At 41.8% G+C, this 14,875-nt stretch overlaps 1 protein-coding gene across 2 annotated transcripts in view; it reads right to left on the bottom strand.

Moving 5' to 3' along the window:
- The window catches only part of dlg4a (discs, large homolog 4a (Drosophila)), a 63,490-nt gene extending 52,614 nt beyond the window's left edge, over positions 1-10,876 (bottom strand). The window contains exon 1 of one of the 2 annotated variants that reach the window (XM_084942240.1): positions 10,205-10,876. In XM_084942240.1, coding sequence (XP_084798366.1) covers positions 10,205-10,234 — 30 coding nt within the window. In that variant the 5' untranslated portion in view covers positions 10,235-10,876. Of the gene's footprint in view, positions 1-1,574; positions 1,678-10,204 lie in introns of those variants that run through there. The other variant, XM_084942239.1, reaches the window with a different exon arrangement.
- Between the last annotated feature and the right edge of the window lie 3,999 nt (positions 10,877-14,875).

The raw sequence follows: 14,875 nt of genomic DNA on the forward strand, positions 1-14,875 counted from the left end.
GCCTTGCTGCTGGATCATTGTTCCTCGTGTTCTAATGCGATCCTTTGGATCTGAGAAGTCTTAATGTATGTACTGATCACCGCGCTGCTGCAATTAGAAGCAAAATTATCAAGCGACTCCACCAGCAGTGCTACACATCCAATCAATAACACCACTTCTGCTGTGTTTGACAGATGCACTGATTATGAGGCATTTCTTTATATATGTATATACTTTGGTCTGTCCATCACTCATGCACACTGATTCCAAGCTCTGAAACTTTCCTGGAGTACTCATGGTGGACCACCTGAAGTGGCTGGTCTAGTCATATCTTGATGTCTGACACATGTGCACCTGTAGGACAGTCTGACTGACACACCTTTGGTCTTTGACAACTGAGGTAAACAACCAGAATAAGAATAATAATAAAAAAAGGTTATCAAAACATCAAACTCCAGTTCTTGAAATGTATATAATTTTTTAACATTTTGTGCATTAAATCAGGGAAATTGCATCAAGCTATCGTTTAATCTACTCCTTTTAAAATCCAACATGCTGGCACACTGAAACAAACAAACAAAAAAACATTATATATGCCCCACGTTGTGTAGACTGCATTTCGTATTCTAATCAACAAGTCCATAAATTTAATGGCTCTCCTAAATCAGACCTACTTGAGCTACAAATCTGCAGTCCAACCTGTCAAATACACCATAATGACCAGCTCAAAGCGCTGTTCGACCACAAACACATACATGTGCATACACAGTGGCTTCTGCTTGTGGAACTGCATTAAATGGCATCTTAGTCCCAAACACTCGATCAGCCAAAGTAGAGACTCATCATGTCAGCTAATTAAGGCTGGAGTAGCCCTGTTTTTTACACAAACCTGCACGACTGCTTCAATAACTGTATTTCAGCACATAGGGATGTAACCAGGACATGAGAAGAAAACCCATTTGCTTGCCTCTGTGTCCCATTAACCTGATGTTGGTCACGAGTCTTTACTGTAACCCTAAAAATGAAATGACCTTTTTTCAAAGCGATGCCAGCTGATTAAACAGGATGATTTTCCTTATCTGAGAAGGACACTAGCCTAATGTCCCAGAGTCCTCGGGGGAAGAGAAGTGCATAAGAATATGAATTATCCCCAGACGTACACAGGCGGGAACCAACCCAGACGTAGAATAAAAGACATGCATGCATGAATCTGTAATGCTTTAATCAACAAGTCTGCTAGAGTTTCACTCTTTCTGCATTTCGAAACATGCTCACTGGTACATACACACCCACACGTGCCGGGCCATGTTCATACGTAATACCCAAACTGGATGATTAAACCTACCCAGAGCACACGTACAAGGAGAGCAAAGAAATAAATAATAAAAAATTCCTCAGACACATATTTTTTGATTAATCCATGACACTGGAGCAGATTACAAGCATGTTCAATGCAGTATGCACAGATGTAGGTAGAGACCTCCCCTAAGCCTGCCAGAACGACTAGCAGACTTTGAGCTAACATGCAAAACAGAGGCAGCAACAGAGGGATGGAAGGAGAAGAACGACACAAACAGAGAGGTGAATTTACCTACCACACACGGACAGAGAGAAGGGAGCTTAGTGCGGCCCTTCATGAGCAAGAGACAGAGGAAAAACAGCCTCCCAGACACCCGCAGTAGAGGAGGAGAGAGATGGGGAGAAAAGGAAAGAGAGAGAGGGAGAGAGAGAAAGATGGGAGGCTGGGGAAGGGGGAATAAAAAAAAGAGGGAGGGGGAGTGAGGGAAGGGGGGAGGGGGGTGTCGTAGCAGACGAAGAGAGAGAGAGTTTTCCTGGAAGCAGAGAGTTGTTGGTGTTGGATGTATCTTGGTGTTAAAGGCAAGGGTCGGAAAAGAGACGACCGGCTGCCTGCTCCAGCCGTGACTCAGAAAATATGTTTGCCACTGCCGGCGAGGGAGGGAGGGAAGGGGGACGGGGACATACAGGCAGAGAGACAACCTTCTATATTATTTTTCTATGATTTTTGGGTTGTTTTTTTTTCCTTTTTACAGTATGCTTCCACTCACTCTGCTCTTTGCTCCCTCTTTGCCTCACCATTAAGCACACAGACGTCACCTAACGTGAGAGCGTGTTTGACGCAAATATGAAATCTCTGGGTACACCTTCACCTCCACTCTTTTAACGGTAATAGCAATTGTATCTAGATAGCTCATTGCATTGCACGCAATCTCAATGTGCTTAGCACGGAAGATAAAATAAATGAGTAAATAAGCTCACGCAGGTTTAGAATGTTTTAGGGAAGTGAAAAAATGTCCATGTCACCGCTGTTACACGGGGACTGAACACTTTGAAGGTTTATTTGGTCAAATAGCTGACAGCAAGTTGATAACCAGCTAATCCCTTCTTATATAGGCAAGAAAAAATACCAATATTTTCTGCTTTCAGCTTCCAGTTTTGCTTTCTAAAGAGAATATCTGTTTTTTTAAATAATTTTTTAAAGTTGAATATTTATATTTTTATTGGATAGTAACAACTTTTGCCACAGTGAAATCAACTGGTGCACGCCAAGCTGTAAAATCAGCGATCCAACATTTTGTTGAATTTGCAGCGATGAAGCCTAGTTTCTTTAAATTGCAATAGCATCAATTAATAAAGCACATAAAATTTAATAATAGACATGTAGCAAAAATATTTGGGTGCTGATCACTGAAGTTGTTGAAGATGTGTGTCAAATATGAGATGCAGTAAATGACGTTCAGCTCTTTACCTCTAAAGGTTAAAATGAATCGGACCTTCTCTTAGTGTTGTAGCTTTTTAAACTCTAACATGAAAGCTGATTTAATTACAAATACTCCTAGGTGGGACAGATGAGTCTTTACACATGATGTCTGTGTAATTTGTACCTTTAGAGTAGCTGCCAGCATTGTTGTCTGAATACTCAGGTCTCTTTCTATATAAAGGATTTTTTTTTTTATCACAATTTTCACTTTAGGTGCAAATAGCATGTTAATATAGCCTGTGATACTTCCTCACCTTATCACTTCACAATAGCCTAGCACAGTGATAACTGGTAAATTGCATGGCTGGTGTTATGAAAATGTATTTTTGCTTTAAAACGGCCCCAATTTTTTTTTGATACCCATATCCCTACACAAGGATACATGAGCAAATTCATGTTTATCTTATCAGTCATTTCACATCACAAAGACCTGGAGATTGCTTTAAGAAGCGCGTTTCTAGATTTTTTTTTTTATACTGTCTGTTTTCTGTATATAACCATACCAAATACTGTTTCTTACGTAAGCATTAGACACTCTATCAAACTGTACTAATTCTTAAGTAATAACTTACATTCCTCTATCCACATCACAATCTTGTCTACAGGTATACTAGAAGCAATATCGTCACCCTTTAGCCAGAAGCTGCACATTAATAAAGTCAACAATGAATGAGTAAGACAACTTTTCTCTAAGGAATGCATCGTGACTTAATGCAAAATACTGATATCGCTAATAACAGTTGATGCTTATCCAATTGTTATTATGTAGTAGCCATTCAAGCTTTTATCTCAGACAAACTTGAGTGGTCTTTGATCAGTCGTTATTGCCCAAATTTTTAACTAAATATAACTCCTTTCCAGGCTTAGTTGTCATCATAAATTGCACTTCAGCTGCGTCTCTTTTTATGTCTTTTAGCTATATGGCTATATTAAGGGGGGGAGCAAAATTTGGTTGGGGAATAAACAGAGTAAAATGCACCATGACCCCACTGGACTGTTTTACAGTGGATGGCTGTTGGGTGATGGATGGGTTATGACACCTGCAGAGGTTAGGCCCACAGCCCTCTGGATCTCAGCGACACAGTGAGCTGTGGCTTCTGCGCGGCTTCGCTCTCTGTAACTAAAGACAACTCAAGCACATCGTGACATTTCCATCTGGAGTGAAGCCCGTTAGAAGAGTGTTAAACGCTGTGTAACCCGCGAATCCAGCCACATAAGACCAAACATTAATTTTCTATTCTCTGCATTCATGAGCATCCTCTGCCGGCGCCTACACAGAGGTCATCCTCCTACCTGCACACTGTGGGCTTCACATTATCAACACCCTTCAATGGCAGGTCTCTCTCTCTCTCCCTCTCTCTCTCTCTCTCTCTCTCTCTCCGTATCTCTCTCTATCTCTCCCGTTCTCTCCTCTCTCCCTCCCTTCCTCCTTTCATCTCTATTCTCTCCATGATGATACCCCTGCCACGTTGTCATGGCAACAATCGGGCCCTGATTGCTTGGTTGCTAGGCAACTGACATCACCTATAAGAGGAACATGAAGATACAAAGCCAGAGACAAACAAATCAGAGAAAATATGTGCACTTGTGCGTTACTGTGCTGTCACTACGTCTGAACTCTCATAGCGTCATTAGCTCACGTCGTGTGCCGTGTCTACTCAGGGCCAAAGCCACACATGTGGGCAGCGAGGTCTATCATTAGGGTTACTAAGCATATAATTCGAATTTGACTTGCACTCTGTTCAGTCTTGTGCTCTTTGCCAGGCAGGAGGTTCGAAACCCCCAAAATCGTGACCTGAATTTCAGATGAGATTGTTGTGAATGTGAGTGCCTGTGACAGGGGGACTGCTCATGAATCACTGATACAGTAATTCAGATGCTCCCTATAAATTATGAGGAAACACACAGGGCCCTACATGCATATCTATATATATATATATATATATATATAAATATAAATATGTGTGTGTGTGTGTGTGTGTGTGTGTGTGTGTGTGTGTGTGTGTGTGTGTGTGTGTGTGTGTGTATTTTGGCATGGGCCAATGCAGCATCCGAGCTTCACATATGTATGGTACTGGCATGTGAAATGTGTATGAATACTCCTTAATCAGACTGTCATGAGCTCCTTTGCTGTAGTTTTTTAATGTGCCACAAGATGTCATTGTGTGCTGTATTACAAAAAAAAAAGAAAAAGAAAATCAGCTCTCTAAGAAATTAAGATCCTGCTTGCAAAGCTGTTGCAAGTCCACATCAATGATATCAGCTTGGCTTTCTTGTTTTCGTCACTTTTATTTGACCTTCCTCTTTTCCCCACATATGACATGCTAGTTATATGATCTCTAACTAAAAAGCCTACAATGTGGGCATAATGTGTCATTACATAAGGATCCAGCGACAACCTGACCCTCCTTGACCCTAATGAGGATGACAGAGCCTCCTCTATCGACTCTATCAACATCATTAGATGTACACTCTCATTGCTATTGATTTTGAATTTTCCAGGTTGCCACGACACTTTGTTGTGTTTCTTGTTTGCTCAGAACGGAGCGGTATAGCTGACAGCCACTGCCCTCCTTACGGTCTACCATAGCAGGCTCATGGCTCCCCATTAGCCTTCTCGCTCAATGTGAAATGACAAAGTGTCCAACCCAAACAAGCAATGATATATCTAATTTGTCATCTGTCATGTGGACAATTTGAGGATGGACGATGATTCTGACAGCCAAAACAATGAAAATGAGCATCAGACCCTTGGAGGTGGCACTCTTAGTGCACAAAATGGAAAGGTTGTTTAAATACGTGTTCACTGTTTAACGTTACATTGCCCTATTAAATCAAAAGAAGTAGCCATCTGCCCAAAATGAGGCTCAAAGGAGAAACTAGAAAAGCACTAAAGACACAGACTGAGCATCTACCCTACCAGAATATCCACCTAATGCACCAAACCATTTGAGTTCAAAAGAAACGATGAGGCTTTGCTCATTCTCTCACCGTAAGAGACAGTGGAGCAGAGTGAAGAAGCAGAAGCAGGAGCACAGATTGTGCTGTGTGCATTTGACAAAGAGAAGCTCTTAACAGCCTTCTTGCTGGCTAAAGCGCCTGGTGGGGATGATGAGCATCATAAAGGAGCTGAAATATACTCATACGTGAAGTGAGCCCTCACCAGTGTTGACTCTGCAGGCTTAAGATAGTGAAACAAGGCAACTGATGGGCATACGATTTGGAAAAAAAAAACTTAACATGAAGCAATTTGACTTTCTTAGTTATAATTATTATTATTATACAAATATATGAAGCGGTGATCTTATACCTCCTCTTTATTTGAATCTAATGGGTTTTATTGGCAAAAAATTCATAGTTCTAAATCGAGCAAGGCTTCAATCCACAGTGCAAAAGCTACTTGCACTAGAGCGAAATGCTCCACAGCTTGCATGCATTCTGTCTGATCATGTAGGTGTATGTGGCTTTCTTTTGGTAAAACAAATGAACGTGTGGGTGAGTGGTGCAATACATACATAAAGACGAACAGAGATCATGGCTAACCCCTGAATTTTTTTCCAGTATTTCACCTCAAGCACAAAAGCAAGCTGTCATTCGAGCAGAAATACCGACAGAGCAATCGAAGGGGGAAATAAATAAATAAATTGTCCGTCTCTATACAGCTACAAATTTGTTCTGCTGTGCTTTTTAACTGACCAGCAGAGACCCTCAGCATAGTGCAGTCGTGGCATCGGTCTTGCACTGGGGCAAGCTCTGCTTCGCACACTGTGCCCTGGGAGACACTTGGCAGGATCAGTGTCTCTGTGGCTGCATACAAAGGCCTGATGGATGTTCATGCCCTTGAGTGGAGATCATCTGAGCTCTCCACTGGATCACTAATCCTGACACACAGCACACACTGCTGCACGCATTCATACTGGCATCACACGGTATGGTGAATGGGCGCTTGTTAAGGTGGATGACTTGAAAAAATATTGAGGAGGCTCGAAAGGACTTGCGAGCAGAGGGGTTTAGCTTATACTGTAACTCCATTTTGGAGACTCTCGGGGCTAGCGTAAGATACAGCAGCCATAAGCTTTTCATCCTTGAAAGCGCACAGACACACACGCACACACAATAAACACACATCCACATTATATAAATATTTATATAGACTGAAAAAAATGTGAGTGGTAAAACCAAATCCAGGGAAGAAGATGCTCATGTCAGATGTAGCCATACATGAAACCAATAAAGCGCATGCGAAGATGCTGGCTTTGACTACATCTTGTCAAATGTATAATTCATTGGAGGAAAAAAGGCACTAACTAGGGAAGCCTCGAAAGTGCTGAAGAAGAGGGCAGAAGGTAAGCTACAGAGCAGAGAGCAGGGAGGAGTAGAGTGAGCAGAGTGGGAGGGATGGGGGGGAGGAGGTAAAATGAGATAAAGGAAAGAGGAGGCTGGGAGAGAGGACCGAGAGAGGGATTACAGGGGTGAAGGAGGCAAAAAGGACAAAAAAAAAAGTCTGTGGAAACAGGAAGTGGATTGAGAGTGACAACAGGGAAAAGAGTGATGATCAAAAAAGGCTAGAGAAGAGGAGGCAACAGAAATGCACTGCATGTCCTCCGTACCGCACAGGAGAACGTGGATTTATTGCAGCAATTTTCTCAAAGATAGAATTAAGATTAGTTGCTTTTCGAGCATAAATCCTTTTCACTATGCGCATCATCTGTGTTCGCGCCTCTCAAATTACCGACCCATCCTTCTCTGACTCAGTGCCACACAGGGAGGGAGAGTCAAAGGTATTGTCAGGCACGCAACTAAATATAAATCTTGTGACGTCTCCTCGATATGCCCTAATATTCTAGTTCTAAATGTTATGTAATGACACTTGTGTATGATTCACCAGCATCATATGTTGCAATTTACTGCTTGCTTTTTTTTTTTTTTTTTCCCAGAGATTTTAGTGTGGGAAGGAGCAGAAAATTACATAAGCTCCTAAAAAGTCCAATTCGCTCAGGAGAATCGATTGAAATACCGAGTGTTTCCTGGTCATTTGCTCCATGAATTATAAATAAAAAGATTACAGTCAAATTGCAGTTACTTCAAATTTTATCCAAGCCAAAACGTGAACCTGTCAGTGTAGGAGGATAGAGAAAAGTAATAGCGTCATAAGAACTGTAAGAAAACAAGAAAGGGACACAACTTTTGCACTTTTACCTTGAGGATGAAATCATCTTTTATCCGAAATGGGCTTTCCTCACAAATTTGTACTAATTCTGATTCTTTCGCTCAAAGACATCCTTTCTCAATGTCTCGGGGAGAAATTCAGCCTGACTTTTCTCGCCAAAATACTCAACCCACCGACTCAGTGGGGGATGCCTTTTAACCGTCAAAGAGCACGGCACAGCAGTGCTCCGGTTCTAGTTGGTGTGCTCTGTGTAGCGGTATCAGATATTTGTCACTCACCAGCTGACTGTGGCTTCACCCACACACCAAAACTTTGTGCAAAGACCTGCACGGGAACGCGGCATTGTTCACATAACTTGTTATACAGCACGTGGGTGTCACTGAACAGCTCGCTCAGGGAGCTGCTCGCCCGTCATCTGCTACGTGGTGGCAAGCCACACTCCTCACCTGCAGTTCAGCCTGCCTCCATTAAAGTTTAATAATGCACATTTAAAGGAATACACCAAGTTTTGTGGCATATCCAAGTGAACCGTAGGCTCTCTTGTGAATATCTGGTTAGTGTTTAACAAACAATCCCCAGTGACAAAGGTTTAGCTCATTTTGCTGGGTTAAACGGTCATCTAGGCGCTCCAAGAATAGCCATTTCATTTGCCAGTCCAAGAGCTGCTTAGCCAATCAGTCAGTGCATAACTTTGCACATCTATGCGCTCTCACCTTTCCTTTTATAAACCAACCATCTGTCTCACAAGTTCTTGGTAATACTTGGGTTTTCTGTGCCAGCTTTACACTAAGTCTTTTCACACTTTGAAAGCGATGCAGAATCCTGGAACCGGTTGGGTGAAAAACCCACAGTTGCCAACCGTGGTCTTTTACTTACAGTCTTATTTTTCTTCTTGTCCTAAGCTCAGTGATGTAAAACAAAATGCACGAGGTGCAGGTGTTCCAGGGAGGAGAAATACCTTGAAGCTTCCTTTTCCTGCCCCCCTTCTCTCTCTCTCAATGAATTTGTCACACTGCACGGTGCAAGGTAACAAAAACTGCTTTGCAGAACCAAAAAGCAGCTACCTGTGTGGAAGTTCTGTCATTAGGGAAGGACGTGAAATGGTGTGAAATTCGCAAACAAAAAACGCGTTTAATGTACTTTGCTGTACACGCGCGCAGTGTGTCTCCCTCCTCATCTGACTGCACCTACTTATCTGTGTTTAACCACTAATCTCTGTTGCCACGGAAACTGAGAGCTTGATAAGCAAATGAATGTAATGTGCCACAGTTAAGCGCAAGTTTACGTAATACATCTGAAAGGACCAGCTGCACTCACGCCTGCTCCACAAATTAAGAACAAATGGAAATCTCAGATGATCAGCACCTTCACACGCCTGTGTGTGTGTGTTTGCGTGTATTTTTGTTTTCCTCTTTTTTCTGTCATCACTTCCTGCCAGAATCTGCATTCAGGTTCAGCTGCTGTAGTACACTGCTCACCTCCTTTTGAATCTGTGTGCAGCTGTGTAGGTATATCCATCAGAAAATTATATATATAGAGATATATCTATATCTCTATATATATATGATCTGAAGGTCTTAAGGTCTTGGACATCTGAGCAAATAGGCCTGGACAACAGACTTAAAGCTACTTCATGTTCCTTTTTCTAGTCAGTCTCATGTCTAGTACTGGCTCCTTGGAGCAGCGCATGTGTGTGATATAACATGTGGCTCATACATTATGTTTGCAGATGTTTGCAGCTGCACAGTGGGTAAGCTTCACGTGTGCTTACGGTCGAGTTTAGGACAAAGCAGCTGGAAATTGTGAGAAATATTAGCATGCATAGTGCCCTCCCATGGTCTCTGCCTGACACACTCTGCAGCTCGGGCATGACACAAAGCCCCACACAGGCAACCCGAGGATCAGATCTCTGCCGCTTTCGCTACATCCACGCAGGTCAGCCAGCCCCTGTTCATACACTCACAAAGCATGACACGGAGTAGGAGATTCAGAGAGTGGGAGAGAGGGTCATCTAGAGAGGGAGATATCAAAGAGTGTTCAGTCAGGTAGCTCAGCTCGCACTGAGGCTTTTCTGAAATGTTCAAATGCTCAAAACGAACACAAAGATAGAAACAATGCACAACACGAGAAATGTCATGAAGACAGCAAATTCCCACAATTGAGAGATGGCAGAAGGAAGCTGGCTGCTTTCTTCCCGGTTCAGTTCCAGTTGTGGTGCCTCTCACTCTGTTTCACGCACACATAGAGCTAGAGTAATGAACAACAGATAGGCTTACCTTTGTAGTCACAATGCAGAGGCAGTCCATGGTACTTAAAACAAATATCGGGGTGTATCTCAACCCCCCCAACCCCCCACGACAGAGGGCTGAGACCCCACACCCCTCTCCCCAGCCTGCCCCACTCCTGCGCTCTCACTCTCGTCCTGCCTTTCCCCCCTTTTCTCTCCTTCCGTGAATCTCTTCTTTGACTAACTGAACCAGCGAGGGAAAGAGAGGATGGAGGGAGGGGGGAAACATGAAAAGGGAGGGGGAGGGCCACAGAGAAATAGAGAGAGTGAGCAAAAGGAGAAAAAAAGAGAAGAGAGGAGAGAGGGTGGTCTTAGAATTTAGTATAAGAGAGAGAAAGAGAGGGAGAGAGAGCAGAGAAAAGGAAAGGTGTGAGTCTATCTAAGGAACGGTGGAAAAGAAAGAGAAAAGATGGGATGAATACAAAAAGAGATGGAGAAAGGGGAGGATGGAGATGGAAGGCAGGGGTGGTGGGATTAACAAAAAAAGAAGGGGGGGTCACACTGTGGAAAGAAAAGGGGAAAAAGAGAAACGGAGAATAAGACAGCGAAACAGCCGAGGATGGAGAGGAAGAACTGAGGGAGGGGACAGTGAAGGAGAGAGAAAAGGAGAGGGAGAGTGGGTGAGTGCGTGAGTGTATGCATGTGTGTGTGTGTGTGTGTGTGTATGTGTGTGTGTGTGTGTGTGTGTGTGTGTGTGTGTGAAGACAGCAGGAATTAGACCGAAAGAAAATGTGTTGAGGAGGAGAGTGTGAATTACATATGCATCACAGAAAAAAAGAAACCATGAAGCACCGCGAGAGCGAGTCAGAGAAGACCGGATCACATGAAGCCGAAGTTTGCTTTAACCGGATGGAAAAAAGAAAGAAACTGAAGACACATGAAGGTTTTTTTTCTGCTTGTTGTAGCACTCTGCAGCTGTTGCCTTAGCAATGGTGCAGTTGTTGCCATGGCAATAGGGAGGCTTGTTGTTGTCATATGGTCACCCTTGTAGGACTGAGGTCTGAGGCAGTAACTCTGCATTGGATTTGCCCACCTGAGCATATTTCCACGTGGCTGTGCAAATATGCACTCAGGTTATAGAGGAGCACAAAGGACAGTAATAATCTGAGATTTTAGGAATATTTCAACGTTAAATAGTCCCAAATAGACACATTAATGATAATGCGTTGAAACTTTCTTTAGCCCCTTCTCCGTCTGAATTGTTATATGATTTCTCCTCTGTTTGATCACCTCGTTCACATTTTTGTTTAGTTTAACTAAAACAGATTAAAGAATGCATGCACTCCTCTCAGCACACTCTGCCTTTAAGACTGTGGACTGTACCACTCGGGGTTATATAAGGGGGAATGTGTGCTTTAGTGTCTTTACATCATCAGTTCTATAATTGTACAAATCCACCCCTCACCCAGCCACATCCCCACTTTCCAGCCCCCCACAATGCTGGAGCAATGGTGCAGAAGTAAAGCAATTCAAAATGATGAACACACGTTTATTCCCCAGGTGAGAGTAGAAGCTTTGATCGAAATGTACAGCGGCAATGAAACAAACTGAAATGCTTTGTGTCCACAGATGGCCTCATCCTACTGTTAGTAATACACTTGTAGTCGTACTTTGACAGACAAATGACCCGAGTTACCTCTCTGCGCTTTATTAAACGCCTGTTAGTTTACATTCGGACATCTGATCGTCGTCTCTTGGCTCATGAACTACTGAACTACAAACCTTACTTATTACAAGTTGCACGGCAGAGGTTTAATGAGCAGAGATTCGAGCACAGTGAAGTAATATTTCAATTGTCATCATATAACATTTATTCACTTCCACTAGCCTTTGATGCCTTCTGACAACTCTATTTATAATGCATTTAAAGATTCAAGCACTATAACCCAAGGCTTTTTTTCTTTCATCTTTTAAGACTCAGTTTTTCTTACTTTTGTCTGTTTTAAAAATTATACAGCGCTGCAGATCATCTTGGAAAGATGTTGTTTACACAAGATAGCAATGTGTAATAAGGAAATATAATCTGCCACATTTTATTTAGTGAAATATTGATTAATATACTTCATCTAATTTGATCGGACTAACTTGTCACAGTTACAATCAGTCTTCTGTTGCTATTGTGCAGCTCGAGGAAATTCTGAGTGTTTGTCAGTGTTGTGTCAGAGCTGGTGACTATACAAGTTTCCACATACATATTTGTTTTTAAATTGGAAAGGGACCACATATGTGTCATCAAAGGGAAATAAGCTCATCGGGCATCATTAGGTATACTAGTTCATCTTGTTTGTTAGCACAGTTATCTAGGCTGATCACATGGCAGCAACATTTAGACATGTAGACAGTTTAGGTCAAGGCAAACTGAGTATCAAAATGGGAAAAAGGGCGATTAAGGTGACTTTCACCTCGGTATGATTGTTGGTGCCAGACTGGTTTCAGAAACTGTTGACCTACTGGGATTTACTACACAACTGTCTCTTGGGTTTACAGGTATTGGTCAGGAAAGAGAAAATATCTGGTGAGAGTCAGTTCTCTGGGTGAACATGCCAGAGATCAGTGACCGCTGGTATCACAGAAAAACAGTAACTCAAATAACCCCTCACTACAATCAAGGTATGCAGAAGAGGATCTCTGAATGCACAACATGTCAAAGCTGGAAGCAGACGGGCTACAGCAGCAAAAGACCACACTGGGTGTCACTCCTGTCAGCTAAGAACAGGAAACCGATGCTACAGTTCACACGGATTCACCAAAACACTCGAAAAACCTCGCCTGGTCTGATGAGTCTTAACATCCACCGCAACATAGGGTCAGAGTTTGGCTTAAACTACATGCAAGCATGGATCCATCCTGTCTTGAACTGGTTCAGCTCAGTGTACTCAAATGTCTCAAATGTCATAGTCAACAGATCTCAATCCAACAGAGCACCTTTGAGATGTGGAGGAACAAGAGATCAACATCATAGATGTGCAGCCAAAAAGTCTGCAGAAACTGTGTGATGCTATCATGTCAATATGGACCAAAATCTCAGAGCGATGTTTGCAGCACGAAGAATTAAGTTAGCTCTGACAACAACCCATGATATTAGAAAAGCGTACCTAATGAACTGACTGGTGAGTGTATATCATTATAGTTGATTGATACTGAAATGGATTTTTCAAAACATCGCCATCATCAATTTTTGCCCATCATTTTATTCTTAAAAAAAAGGAAATTCTTTAATTACACGAGAGAAGTAAAATAGCCACTGGTGAATCTACTAAAGGGAAGTGATAAGAGAGAAAATCTGCCATGTTTGGTGAAGAAATCAACTTCTATTCCAACCTAATTATCAAGCTTCTGAAGTCTGAGTTAATCAAATTATCTTCCTTATTTGTGTTTCCAGTATTAGTGGGACAGAACCACATAGAGGAACTTTATACAAAAAAGAAGAGGAAGACGGTGCAAAGAGTCTTTTTGCACTTGTAAAAAATGCTTATTTAAGTGTAAAAAAAATTGTTACAGGCTTTCACACGGACCAAAGTGGATTTTGTCACCTATTGTCACATTTTTCAAGAATCTCTTCTTGGCTGATAGAGAAAGGGAATAGAAATTTAAAGATAAAACCCAATAAACAAACAAACCCTAAAGAACAAAGTGAAAAAGAAAGCTGCTTCAGCATACCTGCTGGATTTAAGGGAATGAAAAAAGTCAGAATCTGTCCTCTCAACTTACTCTTAATTAATTTCCTGGATATCAATCAAGTGATATTAATTTTAGTTTAATAAAAAAGAACAAAAAAACCCCCCAAAACAATTAAGTCTAGTGTGATTCCTTCTCCGTGTTGCAGTACTCTGTTATTGTGTATTAAAGCGCACTCCTGTGCTCTGTTCTACTAAACTATTCCTGACTAAGTGGCATTAGAAATGGGTTTACAAATCATCTGTAAATGTCACAGATAATTGTTTGCACTTCTCATATCTGTGATGATGCTAGGTTTGTGTTTTTCATTTAACTGCGCATTTCTATGTCAGCACTCGTTATGTCCCCAGCCCTGATTGCCGACAGAATTGACGGCTTCCTCTTCTGCAATGAACACATAAACAGAGACGTCACCGTTTATGTAAAATGCATACATCTAACGTGAGTTCCCAGTATGGAGGTGAACACAGCTGCATTTCATACATGTCTGTGTAAATATTTTAGTGGGAAAATGAGAACATGTCATGTGTGTGTGTGTGTGTATGTGAATGCATTAGTAATTAATGTAAGGCTGCACCAGCATGTGCGTGAGGTGATCTGTTTACTGTGACAGTGATTAATGTACATGTTCAGTCGTAAGTGGCGCGTATGAGCTTTTATACATATGAAAGGATTGGATTGAGTTATGATCCGCATACTCTACAGGCGTTTTCTCTCAGAAGATGATCCTAATATGGCTGACCTGTATACAAGATTATATAATTCTGCTCTTGAGTGAGCTAACAGCTCTACGCTCACATTTCCTGTGCCAAAAACTTGAGTACTCTCACATTCTCAAAGTTATGATTCTTCTGGTGCAAATAATGAAAAGTGTAGACCCAGACAGAAGAAGAAAAAAATCAGTCACAAGAAAACAGCATAATATTAATGCTCATTATGTAAATGAGGAGATAATATATATCTTAAAACCCCCAAAAAAGAA

Source organism: Perissodus microlepis, chromosome 10 (assembly GCF_051167445.1).
Source record: "Perissodus microlepis isolate ML-2025 ecotype Zambia chromosome 10, ASM5116744v1, whole genome shotgun sequence".
NCBI lineage: Eukaryota > Metazoa > Chordata > Actinopteri > Cichliformes > Cichlidae > Perissodus > Perissodus microlepis.